Source organism: Papio anubis, chromosome 1, assembly GCF_008728515.1.
Source record: "Papio anubis isolate 15944 chromosome 1, Panubis1.0, whole genome shotgun sequence".
Classification (NCBI taxonomy): domain Eukaryota; kingdom Metazoa; phylum Chordata; class Mammalia; order Primates; family Cercopithecidae; genus Papio; species Papio anubis.
The window spans coordinates 87,093,962-87,120,264 of NC_044976.1; the positions used below are offsets into that span (position 1 = coordinate 87,093,962).

At 39.4% G+C, this 26,303-nt stretch overlaps 1 protein-coding gene across 8 annotated transcripts in view; it reads left to right on the forward strand.

The window, feature by feature from the left end:
- Window positions 1–26,303, forward strand: part of PKN2 (protein kinase N2) — a 165,942-nt gene that overhangs the window by 66,981 nt on the left and 72,658 nt on the right. For all 8 annotated transcript variants that reach the window (XM_009212350.3, XM_003892155.4, XM_003892154.4 and 5 more), the window contains exon 2: window positions 8,320–8,620. In XM_009212350.3, coding sequence (XP_009210614.1) covers window positions 8,320–8,620 — 301 coding nt within the window. The remainder of the gene's footprint in view (window positions 1–8,319; window positions 8,621–26,303) is intronic.

Consider the following 26,303-nt stretch of genomic DNA (forward strand, 5'->3'; position numbering starts at 1 on the left):
GCTGAAGGGAGGCAAAGGGACTCAGCCATCCTCCATAGCTTGGCAAATTGTTGGGTACAACATTTGTTTTCTATGAGGGTGTGACCACAGGCTCCCACCAGTCCGGCACTTAATGAAGGATGCGGTGAGGAGATTCCTGCAATGAGGGAGGAGTAGCAAACTGAGTCACCGGTCTAGGGTCTGAGTGAATAACAACACTAGTCCAGTTACAGGCATACCTAGGAACTCCATGGCAGTTGGTAGGAGTCCAACGGGGAACTAATGTGACAAGGGAACACAGTAGGTTTGATTAACAAGAGGACTAGGTAGGTTTTAGATAAGGTTCCATTACACCAGAAAAAATATGCCTGATGGAATATGGAGGTGATGATATTAGGGAAGTTGCAGTGATGCGCTACGAGGCTGGGGTGGTTCCTGAGAAACAGTAGGAAACTTCTATTTGGGGTTTAGGTGCAGGAGACACGTTTAGGATAGGAGCATATAGAGGGAGGTTTGGGAGGTTGTTAGCTGGGCAAGGTAGGGATCCCATGACAGAGGGACTGGCCGGTTGGCGGTGGGCGCCCTAGAGTGGCACACAGAAAGCAGCCGACAGGCTGTGAGGGCCCTGTAAGGTTAGCAAGTTCCTAGTCCTTCTTGCTAACTTTTAGCCAGGAGAAAGGACATATAAGTCTTGTGGTGGTCTGTTTTTCTTGTGGATTTGGATCCCGTGGACCAGGGCAGTGCTTGCACTAGGCCTCACCAGAGATGAGGTGACTGCTAGGCCATGTGGAGGAGGGGAGTAGTATACAGCCCCATGTTGGCGTGGTCAGCGGGGAGTTCCAAGGGGTCTCCTAACTTATCCCATGTATATGAAAAGTCTCCATCCCGTCTCTGCGATGGAAGGAGCCAGTTAGGGTCTAACTGTTTCCTCTCCCCAACGGGGTCTATGGATGTTACAATAGTTATGGGACAGCCCGGCATTTGGTGCCACCAATGGTGTTTACAATTGTATTTAGTCTGATCAAACTCAAAGCATATTGTTGGTGTAGCAGTTTGGCTATTTGGAAACCAGTAAAATTTAGGCAGAATTTGAACTTGACCTGAGGAGGGGCAATCAGCACTATTATGTTCGAATATGGTTGTCAGGGTGGGTTCGGTTTCATAAAGCCAGAATCTGGAACTAAAGGGATTAAGAGCTGGTTTTGTGATTTCTCCAAGCGGCCACCAAGAGAGCTGACTGCGCGTTAGGGTTAGACTACCTAACTTTCGTGTTTGCAGTGAGCTAGGCGCCAGGGTGAGTTTTAAGGGGTTGTTTTAGCTCTGTCCACAGTCCACATGTCACAGGGTGCTTCCAGCCGCTGCCATGGTGGTCCCAGGAGGTGGGAGGAGGTTGGGTCCACCCGGCTTGGCGTGGGTGTAGTGGATCACGGCCAGCGATGCCTTCCTTGCTAGGGTGTGGTGGGGGTGTGGTTAGGAGTACCTGGAGTGGTCCTTTCCGCCTGGATTCTACAGGGTCTCTTAGCCGATTATTACGGCAGCCAGGGGACCCAGTCTCTAGCTGAGTATGGATGGGGTGTCGGCCGGGGGGACGGTCTCACTTATAGTTCGTTCAGCTTGGGCCCAGATTTGTTCTTGATGAATTTTCTGCAAGGCTTGTAGAGTGAAATAAGAGTTCAGAGACATTTTCTGTTTCAGACTTAGGCAGATCATCTTTTAGGCTGGGAACTAAAGGGTGGGGTCGCAGCATAATTTCATAAGGGTAAGGCCCAGTCTGTAAGAAATTATTCTGGGCCCTGGAACAGAAGCGTGGGGAAGGTTGCAATTAAGCCAGTCTCCCATAGTTAATTTAGTTAAAGGTCCTCTTTTGGGGTCCGGTCATTCTTTCTACCTGTCCTGAACTCTGGGGAGGGCCTGTAAGTGCAATGCTGGTTTCCAATTTGCCCCAAGGATGGAGGCAAATCCTGACCTGCTTGCTTGATGAAGGCGGTACATTATCTGACCCCTATCTGGACCCGGGGAAGCCATGCAGGAGGATATCTTCCAGGATTTTCTTTGCTACAACCTGAGCAGTTTCCTTCTTGGTAGAGATGCTTCCAGTCCACCCTGAAAAGTATCTACAAGACAAGTAAGTACCGATACCCGTATTTTCCTGGCTTTATCTCAGTAAAATCTACTTCCCAGTAGATGCCGGGGCCTGGTTCCCCTGAGCCTTGTTCCCGTTGTTGCAGCCTGGGATTGGGGTGGCGTTGTTAAGCTGGCAGACTTTGCAGCTTGTCCCGCGATGTTGCTGGCCATCTGGGCTGTATGTCTGAATTTGAGTTTAGGCGTCTGATCAGGTCTATCATCCGCCCGAGCACTTGGGTGGGTGGTTCGATTGGATGTGTTCTAACTTACTTGTTGTCTAATTTTTTTTTCTGGTAGGATGGTTTGGTCATTAGTATCGATCCACCACCCATTCTGCATCTGTTTTGGGAAGCTTGTCAATCCACTGGAAGTCTTGTTCCTGAATAATCAGGGAAATATGGCAAGTCCGGGGCCCGGGTCAGGAGCTGGAGTGCAAGGAGTTGTGAGCCTTCACCACCTTTCTTGGTTTGGTCCATGAAAGTTGCCAGCCAGGCAGTTGGAGTAGTTAATTTCTGATGCCCTGGGCATGCACAATGGCTAACTTTTCACAGCTCCATAGGAGCTGTGGGACTAGGACCTTGCTTGTTCTTTATCTCTTTTCCTTCAGCCCGTCAGTAACCCCGCTCCTGTAAATGGCCCCATGTATGCGCCCGTTGCAGAAAAGCATATCAGCTGTCTGTATATACCGTCAGCTTTTTCCCCGCCCCTAAGGTAAGAGCTTGGGTGAAGAAGCTATCAGTTGGCCTTCTGGGCGATGTCTAGGGGCAGGGGTTCCGCCAGATTACCTCAGTCTCTGAAGTCACTGCGGCTCAAGTACCTCTAGCCCTGATGCATGAAGCTGCTCCCATCCAGTGAACCAGGCGAGGTGTGCGTCCAGGAAGTGGGAGTCCTGCAGGTCTTCGAGGAACTCCGTTACCTGAGCTAGTATCTCCAGTGCAGTCATGGAGGTGGAAGTCCAGGTCGGGTTGGGCAGCAGCGAGGCGGGGTTTAAGGTGCGTTGGGGGCAGGAATGTTATCCTGAGAGAGTTTAGTAGTAGTCCTTGGTAGTGCCATGGGTGGAGTGAGCGTTACTCATCCATTGATTGAATGTGGCTGTTTGAGTACACCTTCCGTTGGCATGTGGAGTAACGACCATAATTCTTGCTCCATGACAAGTTTATCAGCATCCTGCACCATCAGGCCCGTGGCTGCAATCATTCAGAGACAAGGGGGCCACCCGGCACTGGGTGCTAATGCTGACAGGTAGGCAACTGGCCTCCACCAGGGCCTAAGTTCTGAGTTATTACATGGCGACACCTTTATTCTCATCCTACGCATTATAAATGGAAGGGCTTGGTAATATCAGGTAGTCCCAGTGCAGGCAGTGGTGGTTTTAATCTCTGTTGGAAGCCGACAAACCGTCCTATCCCATAAGTAAGCTGCCACTGCCCCGTGTTGCCTGATAAAGAGGGTTTTAGCCAGTTCTGCGAACCCAAGTATCACATAGTCTGCAAAACCCGCCCGACCCCAGGGATTCCCTCGCAGCCGGGTGGATTGGGCCTGGGGATCTGCAGAACAGTTTAAACATTTCGAGTCTGTTAACCAGCTGCCCTTCTTTAAGCAGGTACCCTAAGATATGTTACACCTCTGGCTTACAGATTTGACCTTTCTTTGCGAGGCTCGGTAGCCTAGATTTCCCAGAGCTTGTAAGAGACCCTTGGTCCCTTGGATGTAACTTCTTGGGTCTGGCAATCAGGAGGTCATCAACATACTGTAGTAAGGTTATTTCAGGGTGTTTGCGTCGGTACTCACAGGTCTTCATGGGAGGCCTCATCCCGAGACAGGGTAGGAGTTTTTTTGAATCCTTGCGGCAGTCTGGTCCATGTCAGTTGGCCACTTATGCCCTATCAGGGTCATTCCCTTTCGAAGGCGAAGAGCCTTTGGCTCCTGAGGGCTAAAGGCAAACTGAAGAAAGCATCTTTTAAATCTAAAACAGTGTACCATTTGATGTTTAGGGTTTAGGGTACTCAGGAGGGTATATGGGTTAGGCACAGTTGGATGTATGTCCACAACCCTCTTATTGATTTCTCTTAAGTCTTGTACAGGTCTGTATTCTCCACTATTAGGTTTTCATTGCAGCAACAATGGAGTATTCAGGGTGAGTGACATGGTGAAGGACCCTTGGTCAAGGAGCTTGGATATCTTGGGCAATTCCTCTTGGCCTCTAGGGGCGCTCCGGGTATTGGCGTGCCATACGAGTCTACCCCAGTTTTAAGTTCAACAAATAAAGCAGAATGATTGTTTTGCTAGTCCCTAGCCCCGTTTCCGCCCCAGCTTCTGGATATTGGGAGGCCCAGGTTGCTATATAATGGTCAGGGGCCGTTTGCTCCTGGGTGGAGCAGTGCACTCATTTTTCTAGGGTTATAGTCAGGGCGGACCGGGTTGATTGTGGGAGTTGGTCACGGCCGGGCCTCAGGAGGGAAATGGATCTGTGCTCCCATTTTAGTTAGCAGGTCTCTCCTAATAGGGGACAGGGGCTCTCAGGGATGACCAGGAAAGAATGGAGTTTACATTCTTGGCTCGAGGTTTACTGTTCTTTGTGTTGTCCATGGGTATTTCTTAACTCCTGTGGCCCCTTGTACCCATGAGGACTTGGAGGATAATTTTCCATTAGTTTTAACTAAGACTGAGTGCTGTGCTCCCGTATCGACCAAGAACTGGACCGGGGACCCCTCCACTTGCAAAGTTACCCTAGGTTCGGGGAGGGGATCCGAACCCCGTCTTCCCTAGTCTTCATCTTGAGTGACTAGTACGGGTGTAGACCTAGGGGGTCCCTGTCCTTGTTGTTTCTTTTTGGGGCAGTCTCTTACCCAGTGGCCAACCTCCTTGCAGTAGGCACATTGGTCTTTTCTCAGATTATCATGCCTGGGGGGCCGCCTGGGTTGGGTGTACTCTGGCTGTAGATGCTCTTTCTGTACCACTGCTGCCAGGACCTTGGTCATTTTTTCAGTGGCCTTAAATTGCCTTTCCTCTGGAGTATCTCTGTTATTGTAAACCTGCTGGGCTATCTGAAGGAGGTCCTGAATCCGCTTTCCTTCCAAGTCTTCTAATTTCTGGAGTGTTTCTTTTAATATCTGGGGCTGCCTGGTTTACGAATGACATTACTACAGCTGCCTGACTTCCTGGAGCCTCTGGATCTATGGGGGTGTACTGCCTAAAAGCTTCCATTAATCTCTCTAAGTAGGTAGCTGGGCTCTCTGTCTTTCCCTGTAGAATAGAATATACTTTGGCCAAATTAGTGGGCTTGCGAACAGCTGCCCGGAGACCTGCCATTAGAGTCTGGCGATAAAGGTGTAGCCGTCCCCTACCTTCTGCCGTGTTGTAGTCCCACGCCGGCCTGGTCAGAGGAAAAGTCACGTTTATGAGGTCAGGGTTGGCAGTCGGTTGACCGTCGTCCCCTGGGACCAGCTTTCTGGCTTCTACCTGTATTCTCTCTCGCTCTTCCGTGGTAGACAAGATTCGGAGGAGCTGCTGACAATCATCCCAAGTGGGCTGGTGGGTGAACATGACACTATCCAGTAAAGCCAGTAAATCTTTGGGATTGTCTGAAAACCGAGCACTCTGAGTCTTCCAGTTATACAAATCACTGGTGGAGAATGGCCAGTACTGGAGCCTGGGGATTCCTGTGTCATCTGGGGGTCCTATTTCCCGAAGGGGTAAAGCCACCGTGGAGTCAGGCGGCTGGGGGGGCTAGTCCGCGAAGTGCGCCCTCGCGTCCGCCCCGCCGGCCCTTCAAAGTTACTTTCCCTATCAGCGGGCCCGTGAGTGCCGGCTGCCTCCCCTCCGCCTGCTCTCTCCCGCGACTCAGCCCGGGGGGTGGGTCCGGGTGCGTTGGCCGCCTCCCGTCTGCCTGCTCCCTCCCGCGACTCAGCCCGAGGGGCCGGGGCCTGGGGCCCGGAGGGGTACGGAGGGGGTTCTGTGAACAGTGGGTCACCGCTGTCAGGTAGAACAGGATGGGGGGGGGGCAGTTGGTTGCTTGGATTTTAGTGGTCGAGCAACCAGTGCCTTACAGGGTTCAGAGGCTAATTGGAAAGGGGACAGCCAAGGAGGCGGGTTTTCAACAAGGTCCTGCCATATGAGGATGTATGGGATTTGATCTAAGTGGCCCGCATGCCCAGGTAGGAAAATCTTGGATTTTACCCTAGTAATGACAGCAAGCCGGAAGGTCCCTTCGGGTGGCCACCCCACATCAGAGGCAGGCCATTCGGAGCGACACAGAGTAATTAGCTTTCTTTTCCTGATTTCCATACCAAGATCATGGTCCCTTGCTCTAACTTCTTTGAAATTACTTGTAAGGAGAGATAGAGGAGTACTCTGGGTATTACCCATCCTGTAATGATTTGTAGTCCTTTCCTGTAAAGGAATGTGGGTTAGAATCCCTATAAAGGAAATTTGATCTGACTTATTAATGATAGCTAGTCGCAGGCGCGCTTCGGCAGCCCGGGAACCGGGGCAGTTCAGATCGCGAACGCGTGCCGGAAGCCGGGAGCCCAGGGACCGGGGCCGGAAGCGCGCGCCGGAAGCCAGGGTCAGGCAACTCAGATCGCGAGCGCGCCCCGGCAGTCGGGGTCAGAGTCAGCTGCTGCCCGGATCGTGAACGCGCTCGGGCAGCTCAGATCGCAATTTAGATCAGAAGAGAGCCAGGGGACGTCTCCCACCGGTCTCCACTGGCCGTCCTATAGCGCATCCGCCAGGACTGTGGCAGCTCCAGTTTCAGACCTCGCGAGTCACAGATTCAGATTTAGAACAGACACACAGACACAGACAGACAGAGACGAGCCAGCTCACCTATCAGTAGATCGATCCTAGCAGATCCGTTGACCAGGGGTCTGGTGGGCTTGGGGAATCCCGGACGGGCCCCCAGATGTTATGCCCAGACTGTTCCCCAAAGAAGACCACCAGAGTCCAGAGTCAAAGCCAAGCGGCAAGGATCTTTACTACAAGTTCGAACCTGGTCCCTCCATTCCACAGTATACAAGAGGGCCCCAAACAATGCGAGCGTTTGTTTTTTATAGCCCGAAAGTTGCAGGGGAACAAAGAAATTCTTTTGGCTCCCGCGCTTTCAGTAACCTTGAACGGCTGTCCCCTTATCGGAGACTTTCCAGGTGGTGTTTGTACTGGGCTCAGGGAGTTTGAGAGATACATGGTGGTATGTGGTGGGATGGGAGGATGGGATGTGTTTGTACTAGGCTCAGGGAGTTTTGAGCCCAGGGCTGAGGAATGTGCCCAGCTCCTTTCACTATTTACTTACCAGTTGTATTGTGTATTATAAATAATTAGAGAGTAAAGTATGGGGTGTGTATTTAGATTATATGCAAATACTAAACCATTTTATATAAGTGATTTGGGCATCTTTAGATTGTGGTGTATAGTGGGATCCTGGAACCAGCCTTCCACACATACCAAATGACAACTGTATAAATGGAGTTCTGAATATAGTTTTCCCAAGCCCTAGTACATTTAATTTTTTAACTAAAAAGTGGTCATAAGGATATCTATTTTGCCAGTATTATTTTTAAGAAGTTTCTTACAGAAGATAAAATTACTCACCTATTGAATTTTTTTATTTGTATAAATTTAAGGGATACAAGTGCAGTTTTGTTACATGAATATATTGTGTAGTGATGAAGTCTGGGCTTTTAGTGTTTACCTATAGAATTTAATAATACTTTTTATTTATTAAGTGACTACAGTGATCCAGTACTTGTATTTAGAACTTCATTTACAGCATTTGTGAATTATCACAATATCTCTAAAAGGTGGCCACTATTATTATTTAGATTTTGTAGACTATTAAAACTGAGTATTTGAAAAGTTAAGTAACTTGCCCAAGGTTCACAGTGTAGGGGCTGGGATCTAACGTGGGTTCCTAAGATACCAAAATCCGCTATCTTTATACAGCCTTTGTGTGTAGATGTGTTGTGTTCACTTTATTTTAATATAAATCTATTTGTCAAGTAATGCTACTTAGTGAGTGGCCAGTGAGTTCTTGAATTTATTATTTTGTGTGGTTATAATAAAAGTCAATAAGTAGTTGGTCTGTTGCTTATTAAGGAGATAAATATAGTTAACTGTAATGTAATCAAGAAAGACTCCCTTAGGCTGAAAACACTGCATATTTACTGAGCAGCCAACTCTCCTAAACTCCCACATTTGTATGTTTATTTTTTTCTGTAGGGGGATTCCCGAAGTCTTCCGTTTTCTGAGAATGTGAGTGCTGTTCAAAAATTAGACTTTTCAGATACAGTGGTGCAACAGAAATTGGATGATATCAAGGATCGAATTAAGAGAGAAATAAGGAAAGAACTGAAAATCAAAGAAGGAGCTGAAAATCTGAGGAAAGTCACAACAGATAAAAAAAGTTTGGCTTATGTAGACAACATTTTGAAAAAATCAAATAAAAAATTAGAAGAACTTCATCACAAGCTACAGGAATTAAATGCACATATTGTTGTATCAGATCCAGAAGATATTACAGGTATAGTAGTGCTTTATTTGATGTTTATATGGTATATTTTTAAAAAATGTATCTTTTTAGAAAATAGTTTTGGCACATGAATAGTTTTTAGCTTTTCTGAAAGTACACAGACTTTTCTCTTTTGGTTAAGGTCTTATTTATATTCTGTTCAGAAGGGCAGAAGTTGATAGGTATGGAAATTGAAATGTTTAGTTAGAATTTAATAACCCTAATGTATTCTCTCTTACTCTCTGTTGGTAGGACATTACTTAGAGTGAGTCTCCAGTATTAATGTTTCATATTGAGTCAATCACATGCTTTTACCTGATTCATCCTGTAATCAACAGCGCAAGTTTGCCAGCTGACTTAAAACTGTGTTCTTTGAACAAGAGATGGTTTTATTCTTTGCAGATATAATTAATCAGACCTATGGCCTTCATTCTTTGTGCTCTAAGCAACTGAATTAACAACTAAACTACTAGGCATAGTGTTCAAAAAGAAAAACACTATATGTGTTCACAAAGAAAAACAATAGAAAAAACTGTTACACGTTACTTTTATTTTCTTTAAGCATAGAAAATAAAAGGGAAAATATAACCTATGATTTCAATGTAAAAACATAATTTTTAAACAATAGAATTAATATTTATGTTGGAATATTTTTAATGGTACAGAAAGTAAAAATTAAAAAACCACCTCTTTCTTTCTTAGACCGTCTCCTTAAAGGTAACATTACTTTTTGTTGTATATCCTTCCAGATAAAAAAATTCTATGTTTGTGCCAGTATTCACCCATCAGTATGTATAGTCTTTCTTTAACTTTTTATACAAAAACTTATGTAAGATACATTTGGTCTTATCCTTGCAATAATAATTGCAAGGATATTTGCATTTGGTTCAAGGTCTCAAGACATTATCAATCTCTATAACTGTCAATTTTTTTATTTGCAAAGAAAAAGAGTATGAGAGTGTATAGAGTAATATAGCTATAGCATGGTAGAAAATTTAGAAGAACCTGTGTGATTAGCTAATAAATAATAGATGTAAGTAATTTTGATTTTGATTAAGAAAATACATAAATTTGGCTAAGAACCTTAAATATTTACCATCTCAAAAGTTGCAGAAAACGCTACTGATATTTAGTGTTCTTGTTAAAACTTGGTTTTCGACATCACTTTCAACATCTGGGATTTAGGGCTTTTATTAGGAGGCTCTCTATGTAGAGATTTCAACCTTGTAAGAATAATTGAAACTTTAAAATGAAAGAAGTAATAGGAAACCCAGCTTCTAATTTTAGATTGAAATAATCCCAAAGATGCAAATTAATTTTTTCAGAATCACCAATCTAGTTAAAAAGAACCCTTCAGCTCTTCATCTAGTATTCTTACACACTCAATAATTATGTTATAAATGGAAATAATGTATTACGAAAATGCTGTTTTTAGTAATATTACATAAACTCAGAAATAGCCTGTTCCATGGAACTCTGCCAAACTCTAGGGTTTTTTTGGGTTTTTTTGTTTTGTTTTGTTTTTGCCTGTTACATCTTTAAGAGCAGTCTAAAATAAGAAACAGCACTGGAGCTTTAAACTCTGTTTATTTAGAGAAATTTTCCTCCTCACAGAATACTGATAACTACCTTGTGATTCACTGGAATATAGAAGAGTTTTATCAACACGAGGAGCCCATTTGGTTTCCCCATTCCTTTTGTAAAAGTTAACTTTACTGTGGCCGGGCACGGTGGCTCATGCCTGTAATCCTAGTACTTTGGGAAGCCAAGGCAGGCAGATCACTTGAGGCCAGGAGTTCAAGACTAGCCAGGCCAACATGGTGAAACCCTGTCTCTACTAAAAATGTAAAAATTAGTTGACGTGGTGGCGTGTGCCTGTAGTTCCAGCTACTCAGGAGGCTGAGGCCTGAAAATTGCTTGAACCCAGGAAGCAGAGGTTGTGTTGAGCCAAGATCGTGCCACTGCACTCTAGCCTGGGCAACAGAGAGCAATTCTGTCTCAAAAAAAAAAAAAAAAAAAATTAAGTTTATTGAAGTATAAATTACATATGACAAAATGCACATATTTTAAGTACATGATTTAATGATTTTTAATAAATGTGTGTGTGCACCCAGCTAACCATCTCTACAATCGATCCAGAACATTTTCATCACTTCAGTGGTTCTCGTATATTCCTTCCCAGCTAAACCATGATCCCCAACCCTGGCCATAGGAACCCACTGATCCATCTTCTATCACTTTAGATTGAATTTGTCTCTTCTAGTGTTTTATATAAAGAAATTACCTCCTTTAAGTCCTGTCAAATTCCTGATCACCCTTAAAAACCAATTTTTAGGTATTATGATAAAACCTTCCATGACATTTTCTGCTCTATCTTCTCTGTGCTACTTTATCCATTCATTGTTGCATTGTAACGTATTTCTGTACGTGTTTATATCACTTACTAAACTGTCTTCTCCTTGAGGGAAGGGACATGTGTTCACTCATCTATTTTAAAGGCTTATTACAGAAACTGAAACATAGTAGGTGTTCACTTGTGAATATTATATCTCAAAATAGAAAAATACCAGGAAATCCACATCTTATATTAGTCTTTAGAATTAGTATCAAAGCCTAATTATTATGACACTTGAAACATTAAATAACTTAGAAAACAAAGACTTAAGCCAGAAACTTATTATACTGACCATTTTTAATACTGACATTTCAGATAATTGGAGGGCAGATGATATATGAAATACAACTTTATACTGTGACTTCTTAATACTTCAGTTTGTTTAGACTTGATGAGTTCGTCAGATTTTTATTTTATTTTAAAAAATTCTGTTTGCAAATGGCACATTTACACAACTTGGTAATAAGTTATTTTTTTCTTTTTCCCATTTTACTAACTTAACAACATAAAAAGCAACAACCACAACATAGAGGATTAAAATTATGTCATTAATTTTAGGCCAGTTTGCCATAAAATTTTAGATGTTTTACCTTGCACACTAAGATAAACTTATTTTAGATTAGGTCTGGCAAGAAGATTCAAGGACATTGTACTTTGCTTTCAGTTCTGAAAGGTATGAGTGGATTTATAACAGAAGTGTTTGACTAATTCCTGTTGTCTTGTGGGTACATAAGCTTAGTAAGCAGAACAAATGACTTAAGTAAAGAGTGACAGAATTTAAATCTGCATTGTATAAGTCGTTACTAAGTGGCAGGGGACTTGTTCTTTTTTTTTTTTTTTTGAGATGGAATCTCCCTCTGTCACTAGGCTGGAGTGCAGTGGTGCAATCTCGGCTCACTGCAACCTCCGCCTCCCGCATTCAAGTGATCCTCCTGCCTCAGCCTCCCAAGTAGCTGGTACTACAGGCTCCACGCCACCACCCCCAGCTAATTTTTGTATTTTTAGTAGAGGCAGGGTTTCATCATGTTGGCCAGGATGCCCCCTGACCTCGACCACACCACCTTGGCTTCCCAAAGTGCTGGGATTACAGGCGTGAGCCAACCCGCCCGGCCAGGGACTTGCTCTTAATTCACCTCTGTAATAATGATCTCTTTGACTCTTTAGTTTATTGTTTGTAAAATAAGGATTTTTATCAGGTGAACTTTTAAACTATAAAACTCTGAAATATTCCTTATTGTAAAGTCAAGGTCTGATTGTTTGAGAAAGTTATTTGTATAATAAATGTATTCATTCTTAATAGTAGTAGGAAATGAATTATTTATTTTCTCATCATGCCCATGATACTCTGAGCTTCTTGTTCATCTTCTATATACTTTAAAGATGATCATATGATTTTTGCCCATAAGATTATCCCCATAGGAGCAGAAAAATCATTTAAGAAAATTCAGCATTGTTTCATGATAAAAAATTTTGTGCCGGGCGCGGTGGCTCAAGCCTGTAATCCCAGCACTTTGGGAGGCTGAGACGGGCGGATCACAAGGTCAGGAGATCGAGACCATCCTGGCTAACACGGTGAAACCCCGTCTCTACTAAAAAATACAAAAAACTAGCCGGGCGAGGTGGCGGGCGCCTGTGGTCCCAGCTACTCCGGAGGCTGAGGCAGGAGAATGGCGTAAACCCGGGAGGCGGAGCTTGCAGTGAGCTGAGATCCGGCCACTGCACTCCAGCCTGGGCGACAGAGCCAGACTCAGTCTCAAAAAAAAAAAAAAATTTTTGTGAACAAATTAGGTATAGAAGAAATGTTTCTCAACACAAGAAGGTCTATGTATGACAAGCCCACAATTAACATTGTACTTAATGGTGAAAAGCTGAAAGCTTTTCGTCTAAGATCAGGAACAAGATCAGGATGCCCACTCTCAACACTTCTTTTCAGCATAGTCTCTAATCCCTAGCTAGAGCACTTAGGCAAGAAAAAGAAATAAAAGATACACAAATAGGAAAGGAAGAAGTGAAATTGTCTGTTTGTGAACAACACAATCTTACATATATATATAAAATTCTAACACCATAAAGCTGTTAGATCTAATAAAGGAATTCAGTCAAGTTGCAGGATATAAAATCAGCATACAAAAGTCAGTATCATTTCTATATACTAACTATATAATATCAGAACAAAATTAAAACAATCTCATTAATAGCATAAAACATACCTAGTAAATTTAACCAAGAATTGAAAGATCTCTGTATAGAAAACTATAAAACATTGATGAAAGAAATTGAAGATGGTACAAATAAATGGAAAAATCTCCTGTGTTCATGAATTGGAAGAATTAATATTGTTAAAATGTCCAGACTACCCAGTGTGATCTACAGATTCAAGGTAATTTGTATCAAAATCCCAACATCATTCTTCACAGAACTAGAAAAAAAAAATCGTAAAATTTGTATGGAATCAGAAAAGACTCTGCACCATCTTGAGCAAAAAGAACAAAACTAGAAGCATCACATTACCAAATTGCAAAATATGACAAAGCTATAGTAATCCAAACAGCATGGTAATGACATAAAAAATGGACTCATTAACCAATGGAATAGAAAAGAGAGCCCAGAAATAAACCCATGCAATTCAAGTCAATTGATTTTTGACAAATCTGCCGAGAACACATGGTGGGGACTAGAGAGTCTTCAATAAATGGTGTTGGGAAGACTGGATATCCACCTGCAGAAGAATGAAAATGGACCTTTATCTTACCCTTATACGTAATACCTTTATATCTTATACCTTTAAACCTTATACCTTTATACTTTATACCTTTATCTTACCTTATACATTTATAAGACTTAAATGTCAATCATTAAACTATAAAACTGCTAGAAGAAAATATAGAGGGTAAACTCTTTGACATTGATCAAGGCGGTGATTTCTTGGATAAAAGCAGAGGCAACCAAAGCAAAAACAGATAAATGGGTTTGCATCAAACTGGATACTTCTGTACAGCAAAGGAAAGAATTAACAGAGTGAAGAGACAACCCAAAGAATAGGAGAAAATATTTATAAATTGTATATTGGATAAGGGGTCAATAAGGAGCTCAGACTACTGAATTCAAGGAAAAGAAATAATCTTATTTAAAAAATGGGCAAAGGACCTGAGTAGACATTTATCAAAAGAAGTCATACAAATGGCCAACAGATAATATGAAAAAATGATCAGTATCTCTAGCCATCAGAGAAATGCAGATTAAAACCACCATGAGATACCACCTCATGCCTATTAGATTGGCTATTGTCAAAAAAATGGAAGATAAATGTTGGCAAGGAAATGGAGAAAAGGAAGCCTGGTGCATTGTTGGTGGTATTGTAAAATTAGTATGGCCACTTGGGAAGATAGTGTGGAGGTTTCTGAGAAAACTAAAAATAGGATTATTATATAATCCAGCAATTCCTCTTCTGGGTATATATTTAAAGAAATTGAAATCAGCATGTCGAAGAGATGTCTGCACTCCTATGTTCATTCCAGCATTATATAGCCAAGATATCCAAACAACTGAAGTGCCCATCAACAGACAAATGTATTTTTAAGACATGGTATATAAACACAGTACAATACTATTCAGCCTTAAAGATGTGGGAAATTCTGCCATTTGCAACATGAATGAACCTACAGGACCTTATGCTAAATGAAATAAACCAGACACAGAAAGACAAATAGCTAATGACCTCACTTATGTGTGAAATCTTAAAAGGATAAACTCATCAAAGTAGAAGAGAATGCTGATTACCAGAGGCTTGAGCTGGGGAGGGGGAGGATGGGTAAATGGGAAAGAGGAAGATGTTGGTCACAGGTTAAAAAGTTTTAGACAGGAGGAATAAGTTGTGATCTATTACACAGCATGGTGACTATAGTTAATAGCGATGTGTACTTCAAAATAGCTAAAAGAAAGGTTGTTAAATCTCACTGCGAATAAATAAATATTTGAGGTAATAGATACCTTAGCCTAATTTGATCATTCTACAATGTATAAATGTAATGAAACATCACATTGTACTCCATAAATATTTAATTTGTTGATTAGAAATAAAAATAGTTTAAAGGGGTATTGTTGTCATCCTATGTGGAAATTAGAGTGATGGTTAGCTGAGGCTAAATGTACCTTATGAAAAAAGATTACTCATCTCTGTAAAATGGAGTGGTAATCTAAGCCTTAGTTAGAACCTGACACTCATTTGGGAAAGAGCCAGTTTCCTGAATCTTGGTTTCTTTAAGTATATAATCACTGAAGAAGACTATAAGAACATTTTTTTATATTTTATTAAGTACAGATAATAATTTGGGTAGTGTATAGTCTCTGTTTTCATCTCAGTTTTCTTGTGCCATTCTTATATTTTCAAACTCCACCAAGCTTAGATTGGTTTCTACTTATTAATTTGGTGAATGTTTTCTTTAATATTTAAAATATTCAGAAGGGAAATACTAATTTAGTAATATAATATACCTAATATTATATTGGGATTTTGTGGGGTTAATCTTAGCAAATTCTTCTAAATTCCTAAAATATATCTGTATTGAGGGAACTTTGTTCATGACTAAAGACCAGTTTATGGTCTTGGATGAATAGAAATGAAGATTTAATTTTCTTTTTATCTGTTGCCCTGCCCACTTCAATAGTGTGATCATTAGTAAGTTGCTGTTTTCAACTCCTGGATTTGTTTCCTCATCTTTAAAATCATGAGATTAAATGTATAGATTCCCTAATACTTGAATTCTTTTTATGATGTATTTTCTAAAACAGTTAATATGTAGTAAAATTGTATATATATTTTTAGTATACCTTTCCATGAATTTTAAGATAAATTCATCTAACTGCCACCACATTCAGAAAAAGGAATACTTCCAATGCCCTATAAATCTCCCTCGTATTCTTTCTTTGTAGTCACACCCTTCCTCACCTCTGTATGCCCTGACAACCACTGATCTGTTCTGTCACTATAGTTCTCTTTTGAAGAATGTCATGTACATAGAATTATAAAGTACATAAGTTTCTGAGACTTCTTTCCCTCCGCATATTGCCTTTGAGACTCCTTCAAGTTGTTGTGTGTATCAGTAGTTCATTTTTTTTTATTCCTGAGCAATAGTTGATTGTATAAATGTATTATAATTTATCCATTCACAAAGAACATTAGGTTGGTTTTCCAATTTTTGGCAATTATCAGTAAAGCTGCTATAAATATTCATGTGCAGGTTTTTGTGTGAATAAAGTTTTTGGTTCACTGTAGTAAATACTGAAGAGTAGGATTGCTGAGTCATGTGGAAGCATATGTTTAACATTATAAGAAGATGGCTGGGCACAGTGGCTCATGTTTAAAATCTCAGCACTTTGGGAGGTGGAGGTGGGGGAATCATTTGAGCTCAGGAGTTTGAGACCAGTCTGGGCAACATAGTGAGACTTCATCTCCACGAAAAATTTAAAAATTAGCCAGGTATGGTGGTCTGCACCTGTAATCCCAGCTACTTGGGAGGCTGAGGTGGGAGGATTACTTGAGCCTGAGAGTTTGAGGCTACATTGAGCGATGATCGTGCCACTGCACTCCAGCCTGGGCAACAGAGCAAGACCTGGTCTTTAAAAAGAAAGAAATAAACTGCCAAATATATTCTAGAGTAGTGATATTTTTCATTCCCACCATCAGTGAATGAGAGTTCCAGTTGTTCCACATTCTCTCCAGCACTTGGTATTGTTCATATATTTTTAAACCAGTCTAACAAGTATGTAGTAGTTAATACACATTATCGTCATAGAGGAAATTAAGAAAAATAGAGCAACACCATCTTAAGGAGAATTTATGAAAGAACAGTGCATGCCCTAGGTACAGAGTTATATGCAGAATGAAGAAGTCTCCTCTAATGATAGGTGCAGTTTTCAAACATTAAGATATTGCAGATAGAGGCAGTTCTGTAATTTTTATACCTAGGTTGCTTGTTTTACCTTAAAAAATTATTCTAACTCAATCACATGAACCCAGGAGGCGGAGGTTGCAGTGAGCCAAGATTGAGCCCTTGCACTCCAGCCCAGGCGACAGTACGAGACTCCGTCTCAAAAAAAAAAAAAAAAAATTCTAACTCACAGTGTTACCCTTGCCTATTTTTGTAACATATTAAGAAAGCTTAAACCAGAGGTTGTATTAGTTATAAAATATTTAACCAAAATTAGTTCAGTTGGTGATATATGACAAGGGTTATCTCAAGTATATAAAATAGCCAATTAAGCCTCCTTTAATAATTGAGCATTCATTACAACCTGAGCAGGTTCCAGATGGCTATAAAAGGTAAAGTATCTTTCTTTAAATAAGAAAGTTGGACTTTAGGAGATGTATAAAGTTAATGTAATGGTAACACATGGCAAGATTCTGGAGCAGTTTATTTTTAAGATAGTAACTTAGAGACTTACAGGAGAAAGTATGTTAAGAATATAGATAAATAGTAAGCTAGTGATTTTGTATAATATTGACCTTATTAATTTAGATTTGGCTAAGTTTATTTCAACTATTAATATCTTTCCCTTTAATTGTTTAATGCAGTAAACAGTGTTTCATAAGCAGACATCCTGGCTATACAAGTACCACTTTATGAATAATGGACATAGAGAGCCAGCTTGCTATAAAATAAAGACTAAAGGTTATATTATCTGAGATGTCATCCGGCTGCACTATTAAATGGTTGTGTGGTGTATACCACTTGGAACCTGTCGAGACCTTGGTTTTCTCATTTGTAGAATAAGAGGGACAGACAATATGTACCCTCTCTAGGGTGTTTTGTGAACGCAGTATTTTGATAGCTTGAGGAAAAGCATGAGACATCCAAGGCCATCTAAGTCTGAACATGAAACCCCATTTGGATGTAAAATAAAGTCTGAGGAGGCTTTCCTGGGTCTGGGAAGGAAAGACTCAAGAATTCAACCATATTCCTAATCTCCAAGACAATCAAGGAATCAGGGTAAGGCTAGACCTTAAGTAGTCAGAAGTCCTCTAAGACGGATCAGGATTGCTCCTGTGTTCTAGAACTCTGTTTCATCTTGTAAGCCAACTGCTCAGTTGTGGTTTTAAAGAAATACGAAAAGCACCAGAAACAGCAATCTATTGCTCTACACATTTTGGGGGAATCTAACAAATTCAGTATTTACTCGTTATTCTGGCATTGGGAAATCTTATCCTTAAGGAAATTTTAATCATATCCTGTTTTCTGGTGACTTCCAAAGCTGTATCTCCAGCTAGGCTGTGTTTTCTGGGCTTCATCTGATAGTTTATAGCCGCCCTTTTGGATTATTACCTGGATGTCCTGTTGGCTTTGCCTCTCATCATGTCTAAAATTGAACTCTTCCTTTCTTGGACCGCTATCTCTGAATCTTTCTCTGTGTTTTCTGCCCTGTTAGTGGCATGACCCAGTAATCTATAACTAAAACCTGACTTTTTAAAACCTTTTTCCCCACCTTCAACCTTCATTGTAAGTTTGTAAGTCGCCAAACCTTATAGATTCTACCTCTGATAACAGGACTGAAATCTGTATCTCCTCTCCATCTTTATTGCCACAGAGTACAAATTCAGTATTTCTTTAATTCAACATAAACACTACTGTCAGCATTTTTTAAAATCTAGAATTCAGATTCAGTCCTGTTAGTTACTTGATTTAAACTTTTCAGTGGATCTTCATTTGCTACAGAATACAGTACAAATTTGCAGCATGGTAGAGATGCCTTTCAAATGGTCTGGCATCTGCCTCTATTATTTCAACGTTTTCTGCTACTAATCCCAGCTCTAATTTTTTTCTCCTATCCCTATGTTTTCTCTTTTTTACCTCTTTTTTTTACCTCTCTATACTTATGCACATGTGTGTGTGTAGATTAGCAGAATCTAGGTAATGGGTATATGGGTGCTCACTGTAAAATTCAACTTTGCAGTATGTTTGAAAATGTTCATATATACACACATACACTCTGGTATGTATAGACACACACATATACATACAGGTACATACAAAGTGTCCCTTTTATATATACATACGTTATATTTTTACACACATATACATAAACACACACACACACACCTGACTCTAACCTCTTTGAGAAGAGGAATTTTGCCACCTGTACACAGGGTTGTCCTTTGCATAATACTTGGCAACATATGATATAACTAGTTCCCTGTATTAAGTTCCCTCTGTCCAAAATAACTTGCATAGTTTGTCAACTAGATTCTTCAATGGCAAAACCTTTCTATACTATACAATAAACTTAGAATACTTACATGCTGTTGTTGGCCATGTTCTGTTTATATCGTTTTAGCTTCAATTCCACAAATTAGATCTAAACATTATTGTTCTATATAGTCATTGTTGATTTATAGTTACCCACGTGCTGACCATTTTCTTTGTTCATGCTTCTCAGACATACCTTCTAGAATGATCTTTTCTTGTGCTTCCTAAAGTACAGTAGATACTTTAGAAAGACGATTTCCCCTTTATATACAATTCTAAGTTGACATTTATTTTCTTTCAGCACTTAGAAACTATTATTTCGTGGTTGTCTGGATTCTACTCTTGTTGAGGAAACAGCTGCCAGTCTCATGTTTGAAGCCATGTAGATCATCTAGTTTCTATTAAGATATCCTTTGTCTTCAGTGTTCTAGACTTAAAGTATAATGGCATAGATTTCATTTCATTTGATTTGCTTGGGATTTGTTGGGTTTCCTAAATCTGAGATTTATGTATTTCATCAATTTATGGGAAATTGTTAGCCTCTGTCCCTTTGATTGTCGTACCTCCTGTTTTCCTTCTACGTAGTTTTTCAGGAACTTTAGATACATATTAATTTCTTCAAATCTATCTCCATTTCTCTAATAGTTTCTTCACCTGTATCAAACTTGCTCTTTATCAAATATTGTGTTTCTAATTTTGTTATTACATATTTTTTTAATGCTAGAGGTTCTATTTTGTTAATCTTGGTAATTTTGATAGTCTCTTGTCCCAGTTGATACCCCTTGCATTTAGCTTTACATATTTAACATACTTATTTCACAGTCTCTATAGGATAAATACAATAAGTGAAATCTTTACAAGGCTAATCCTGTAATTTTTTTCTCATGGTGAATTGTTTTCCGATTGAGATTTGTGATTTGTAATTATGTGCTGGAACTGTCTGTGTTATAATTTGGTGGAATGCAGATTTGCTATATTTTTTTAAAATTTGCCGGTTTTTTATTTATTTTGTTGCCACATAATTGAACACCTACATATTTAGAATTGATGCATATTTCTGGTGAATTGAACCTTCTATTATAATGAAATGACTTATCTGTAATCTTTCTGTCTTGAAGTATTTTTTGCCTTAAAGTATCTTTTGTCTGTTATCAATACAGGTTGTGGGTTGAGGTTAGTGATTGTGTGGAATACCTTTCTTCCATTTCCTTACTTTCAGCTTTTCTGTATCATGTTTTAGATATGTTTCTTAAAATAGCATATAGTTGGATTTATTTTATTCATTTGTTTTTACCTAATCTAATAATCTCTTTTACCTGGATCATTTAGCCTATTTAAATGATTGCTGTTACATTTGGGTTTATATTTAGTATCTTATTTTGTGCCTTTAATGTTTCTTTTTCTTTCTTTTCTTGCCATTTTCAGACTATTTTTTAAGAATCAATTATTAAAAGTTTGATTGTTTTGGAAATTGATTCATTTAGATAGTACATCATGCATACTTGTCAAAGGCAGTAGTCTGATTGCTGTTTTTATCTCTTGGACAATTCGAAGGCTTTAGAATGCTTTTATTTACTTATACCCTAGCTTATATTTTACTGTCTTACTAGGTTGGTGCAAAATTAATTGCAGTTTTTGCCATTGTAATTCTATTTTTTAAAAACCCCCTCATGACTTTTTTTATTGGTTTATATGGTGGTCCTTTAAAATCACTCACATCTAAGCCACTTTATCTGTTCTTTGTTATTTCTTTTTTGACCTACCAATTAGAATCACTTTTCTTCTTCCCAGAGTACATCCTTTAGCATTTTTAAATTTTTAATGAGTCTGTGAAAAACTGTTTTCATCTTTCTCTGATAATATTTTTATTTTGTCTTCACTGTTGAAAGATATTTTCATTGGATATATACAACCTTTATTAGTTCATTCTGACACTACTGTAAAGAAATACCCAAGACTGGGTAATTTATGAAGAGCTTTAATTGGCTTATGGTTGCACAGGCTGTACAGGAAGCATGATGCTGGCATCTGCTAGGCTTCTGGGGAGGCCTCAGAAAACTTTCAGTCATGGTGGAAGGCGAAAGGGAAGCAAACACGTCTTACATGGTCAGAGCAGGAGCAAGAGAGAGAGTGGGAGGAGCTACACACTTTTAAAAAACCAGATCTCACTATCGTGAGAACAGCACCAAGGGGATGGTGCTAAACCACTCATTAAAGACCCACACCCATGATCCAGTCATCTCCCACAAGGCCCCACGTTCAATATTGGGGATCCCAGTTTGACATGAGATTGGGGCAGGGACACAGATCCAAACCATATCACAGTCTAAGGAGGTAGTTGTATCCTTTAACATAAAGAAGCTGTCATTTCACCTTCTTCCACCTTTCAGTGTTGTTGCTGAAAACTGCCATAAATTTAACTGTAATTCCTTTGAAGGTACCCTTTCTCTGACTGCTGTGAACACTTTGTCTTTGATGTTCTGAAGTTTCACCGTGATATATCCAAGTATGAACTTTTTTTCCCCTATATGTTTGTGCTTGGGGTTGATTGGGTATCCTGAATCTGTGGATTGGCATTTTTATTAGTTCTTAAAAGGTGATAGTCATTATCTCTTTATATATTGTCTTCAAGTCACTATTTTTCTTCTGAAGCACCATAAGATATATTGGAGCTTTTTTTTTTTTCCTCTGTGTCTCTTTATGTCTCATTTTTCCTTTCTTTCTCTTTTTAAAAAACTTAGCTATTTTTCAGTATTAATCTGCTATTTTTCTGTGTCTGGTCTGCTGTTAAACTCAGTCATTAAAATAGCTAAGAACACAGCACTCAAGATGCTTGTAGTCTCAGAGGAAAAACAGATGTGAAAACAGATTATAATACTGTGTAGTACACATTTCAATGGAGGGACGAAAGTATACTTTGAAGATATATTAGACTGGAGAATGGTTAGGGAAAGTTTTCTGGAGAAAGTAATGCCTAAACTAACAATAGTATTGAAGAAAGCAATTGCATTTTATTAGAAAGGTTTTGAACACAGAATTTGACAAGGAAAAATAGTAGTGGAGAATTAGCTTGGAGCTAGATAGCATAAGACCTTTAATGCCTAACCGTGAAGTTGGGACTGTATTTGGTAGACATGGCTATTAAAAATATTTTAGTGGAGGAATTAATCTTGTCTACTTTCCATCTTAAAGCACAACAATTTATATTGGCTAAATGTGTGTAAAGGTGTGACTTTATGGGCTTATCTCCAGTGCATTGTCTACTGTAACTTATACATGCCTAAAATCTCTTTGATCTAATATGTAAACATTAAAGCAAGTTTATTGAATTTGTATAACATACATTTTGAATTGTATAATGTTTAGAAGGTTAGAAGCATGCATAATTTCTTATAATACCCCCGAGAAAACTTTTTCAGTAATATTAGCAATATATGTAGCAAATGGAAATTTGTTTTTTGTTGTAATCATGGGGTTTAGTTTCTTTAGCCAGCAAAGTATGTATTTAAGAGCAGATTCACCTCTTTTTAAATGTAAAGGCAGTTGTTAAGAGTAGAAAAATGATAACCATTTTATAAAGTTTTTAATTTTTTTTTTTGAATGGTGAGAGTATTAATGGGAAGTAGGAAGTTCTAATTATCCTTGTTTTAAAATATGTTTCACTATGAGAAGAAGAGTTTAAGAAATATACTGGCAACTGTATGTTTTATCGTGCTCAAATTTACTATAAAGTACAAGGAAGAAAATTGGAGAGAAGAAAGGTAGTGTGTAGGAAAGCAGGTTCAAGGGGAAAATAGATGAAATCCAAGGGTGAGGACAGTGTTTCTCTGATTTCTAAATGGGAAAAATAGTGAACTTTATAAAGTTTACTTCATATAAGACATATTTAAGGTTAAATTTCTGCCTTGGTGTACACTTTTGTGACCTTTGCAAATAAATTCTCTAAGTTTCAGATTTTTTATTTTTTTATTTTTTTATTTTTTTGAGACGGAGTCTTGCTCTGTCATCCAGGCTGGAGTGCAGTGGCGCGATCTCCGCTCACTGCAAGCTCCGCCTCCCGGGTTCACGCCATTCTCCCGCCTCAGCCTCCAAGTAGCTGGGTCTACAGGCGCCCGCCACCACACCCGGCTAATTTTTTTTTTGTATTTTTAGTAGAGACGGGGTTTCACCGTGTTAGCCAGGATGGTCTCGATCTCCTGACCTCATGATCCGCCCGTCTCGGCCTCCCAAAGTGCTGGGATTACAGGCGTGACCCACCTCGCCCGACCCAGATTTTTTTATTTGTGAAATGAAGTTATATTGCAAACCTTTATGAGTTCTTGGGAAGATTAAATGAGCAGAAATACTGGCTACTTAGCTGAGCCCTGACTTGTAATATTACTGAGCCCTTATTACATTTTAAGCGTCAACCTAAGCACTATATAGGCTTTGTTTTTACAGTAATCCTCAATTTGTGGCTAAGGAAACTGTAGCACAGAGATGTTAAGTAAGTATATAATCAAGACCATACCAATGAGTAGCAACCACAGGATTTTAACCCAGGCATTCTGACCTCAGAGCCCTGGTTCTTAACCATTTTCTCATTTCTTATATTCCTGTAATCATTATTAAAACTGAGGATATACTTTTCCTTAAGAACAGTGTTATGTAGTATTTTTACAAATTCACAGACTATCAGATCAATGGATATATCTTTTTTTTTTTTTGAGACGGAGTCTTGCTCTGTCACCAGGCTGGAGTGCAGTGGCGCAATCTCGGCTAACAGTAACCTCTGCCTCCTGGGTTCAAGCGATTTGCCTGCTCAGCTTCCTGAATAGCCGGGACTACAGACGTGCACCACCATGCCCACCTAATTTTTGTATTTTTAGTGGAGACGGGTTTTCAGCATGGATGGTCTTGATCTCTTGACCTCGTGATCCACCTGCCTTGGCCTCCCAAAGTGCTGGGATTACAGACATAAACCACCGTGCCCAGCCGAATATTTCAATATCTTAGTACAACCTGCTGTAATGTTTAAGAGTCTATTATATAGTATCTCTAACAAATTGTAATCTGTCTTTTGTATAAGTGCTTCCAGAGACGACACTTTATTACATTTTAAGACAAGCCATTTTATTGTTAGATAACCCAAAACATAAGGAATTTATGTTGTGACAAAAATTTTGCCCTTACTACCTTTTTACTCATTGGTTCTAATTCTCTGTCTTGTGGGGAAATAGTAAGTGGACAGCTTTCATAGACAAATATTTAAATGTTTAGACAGGAATCATTTTTCCTTCTCATCCTAGGCTAAACACACCATCAACTGTTTTACAGACAACACATTTTCATACTCAACTAAGGGCCTTCTATTCTGAATGCATTCCAGTTCTGTAAAAAAATGTGCTTACTATAAGCTATCTTTATATACCAAATTCTGTGTAATTTACACTTCTTACAAGATTCTGATATCATTTATACAAAAAGAAGAAAATTAAAATGTTCCCAGATCTGTTCAGTCATTGTTATAATGTGTAGTTCATTTATGGACTCAACAGAGATACTCTTTCTACGGTGGGTACTGCTGATTAATATTTATTGCATATTTACTGTGTACCACACCTGTTTCTAAGCTCTGTACATATAATTTATTTAATCTTCACTATAATCTTGTGAGGTACATGCTGTTTTCACTATTTAACACATGAAGAAAATAAGGCACAGAACTGTGAAGTACCTTACCCTATATTACATGGTTTGTACTGAATCTCAGTATCAAAACTGAGACTCAAACCTGGGCAGTCTTAACCACTATACTAGATATATACTAAGTTGCTCTTTTGTGATTTGATTTGAAAACTTACCTACATTTTATATCAGTTTTTTTGGGCAGCCCATTTGTAATTTGGGGACTTCAGTTAGAACAGAACCTTTTCTGAATTAATTGTGTGGCTTTGCCTGTTTCCTGATGTATAAAGTATGGATAATATCTGTCTCAAAAGGTTATTCTAAGGATTTATATGCACACATACACATGTTCGGGCAGATATCGTTAAAGCACTATTATTTTACATCCTAGCTTAGTATCTCTATTATTTATTTATTTATTTATCTATTTATTTTAGAAACAGCATCTGACTTGGTTGCCCAGGCTGGTCTCAGACTCCTGGCCTTAAGTGATTCTGCTGCCTCAGCCTTAATATCTATATTTTTATATTAATAAATTATAATTGCATGTGTTTGAATTAGTGATTTTTTAAAGGGAATATAAAACTTAATATGAAATACATTCATTAAAATGGTTAGTCACACCATCTTATATTGTAGAGGAGTGAAGGGAACCTTCAAGCACAAAGGTAAAGTAACTTGGAGCTTAGGCAGTTTTCCAGTGATGACCAAGTTACTTATCACCTAGAACAGGGTAGTACCCTAGTCTTCTAGCTTTTTTAGAAGTAAAGGGACCTAGTGTGGATAAAAATACAAATACTAAACTTAAAATATGAAGAATTTTGATTGAAGGTAAGTGTTCCAACCGGCCGGGCGCATACCTGTAATCCCAGCACTTTGGGAGGCTGAGGCAGGTGGATTATGAGGTCAGGAGTTCAAGACCAGCCTGGCCAAGATGGTGAAACCCTCTCTACTAAAAATACAAAAAATTAGCCGGGCGTGGTGGCAGGCGCCTGTAATACTAGCTACTCGAGAGGCTGAGGCAGAGAATTGCTTGCATCCAGGAGGCGGAGGTTGCAGTGAGCCGAGATCACACCACTGCACTACAACCTGGGCGACAGAGTGAGACTGTCTCCAAAAAAAAAAAAAAAGAAGTGTTTCAATAATAATGGATTATCCAGAATAAGATGGTTCTTTTTGAAGTTTTATTTGTTTTTGCAAAATGAAAATTACTTACTTGGAAAATTATAATTTTCAAAATCTGCAGGCATTGATTTTTTATGCATTAATAGTTCCCATTTTTATTTTATTCTAGGACAAATTTATTTCCATGAAGCTCATCTTTAAATGGCACATGTTTTGAATTTTTAGGGACTTTACTAACACAGAGATTTTGAAAATATTCCCATTC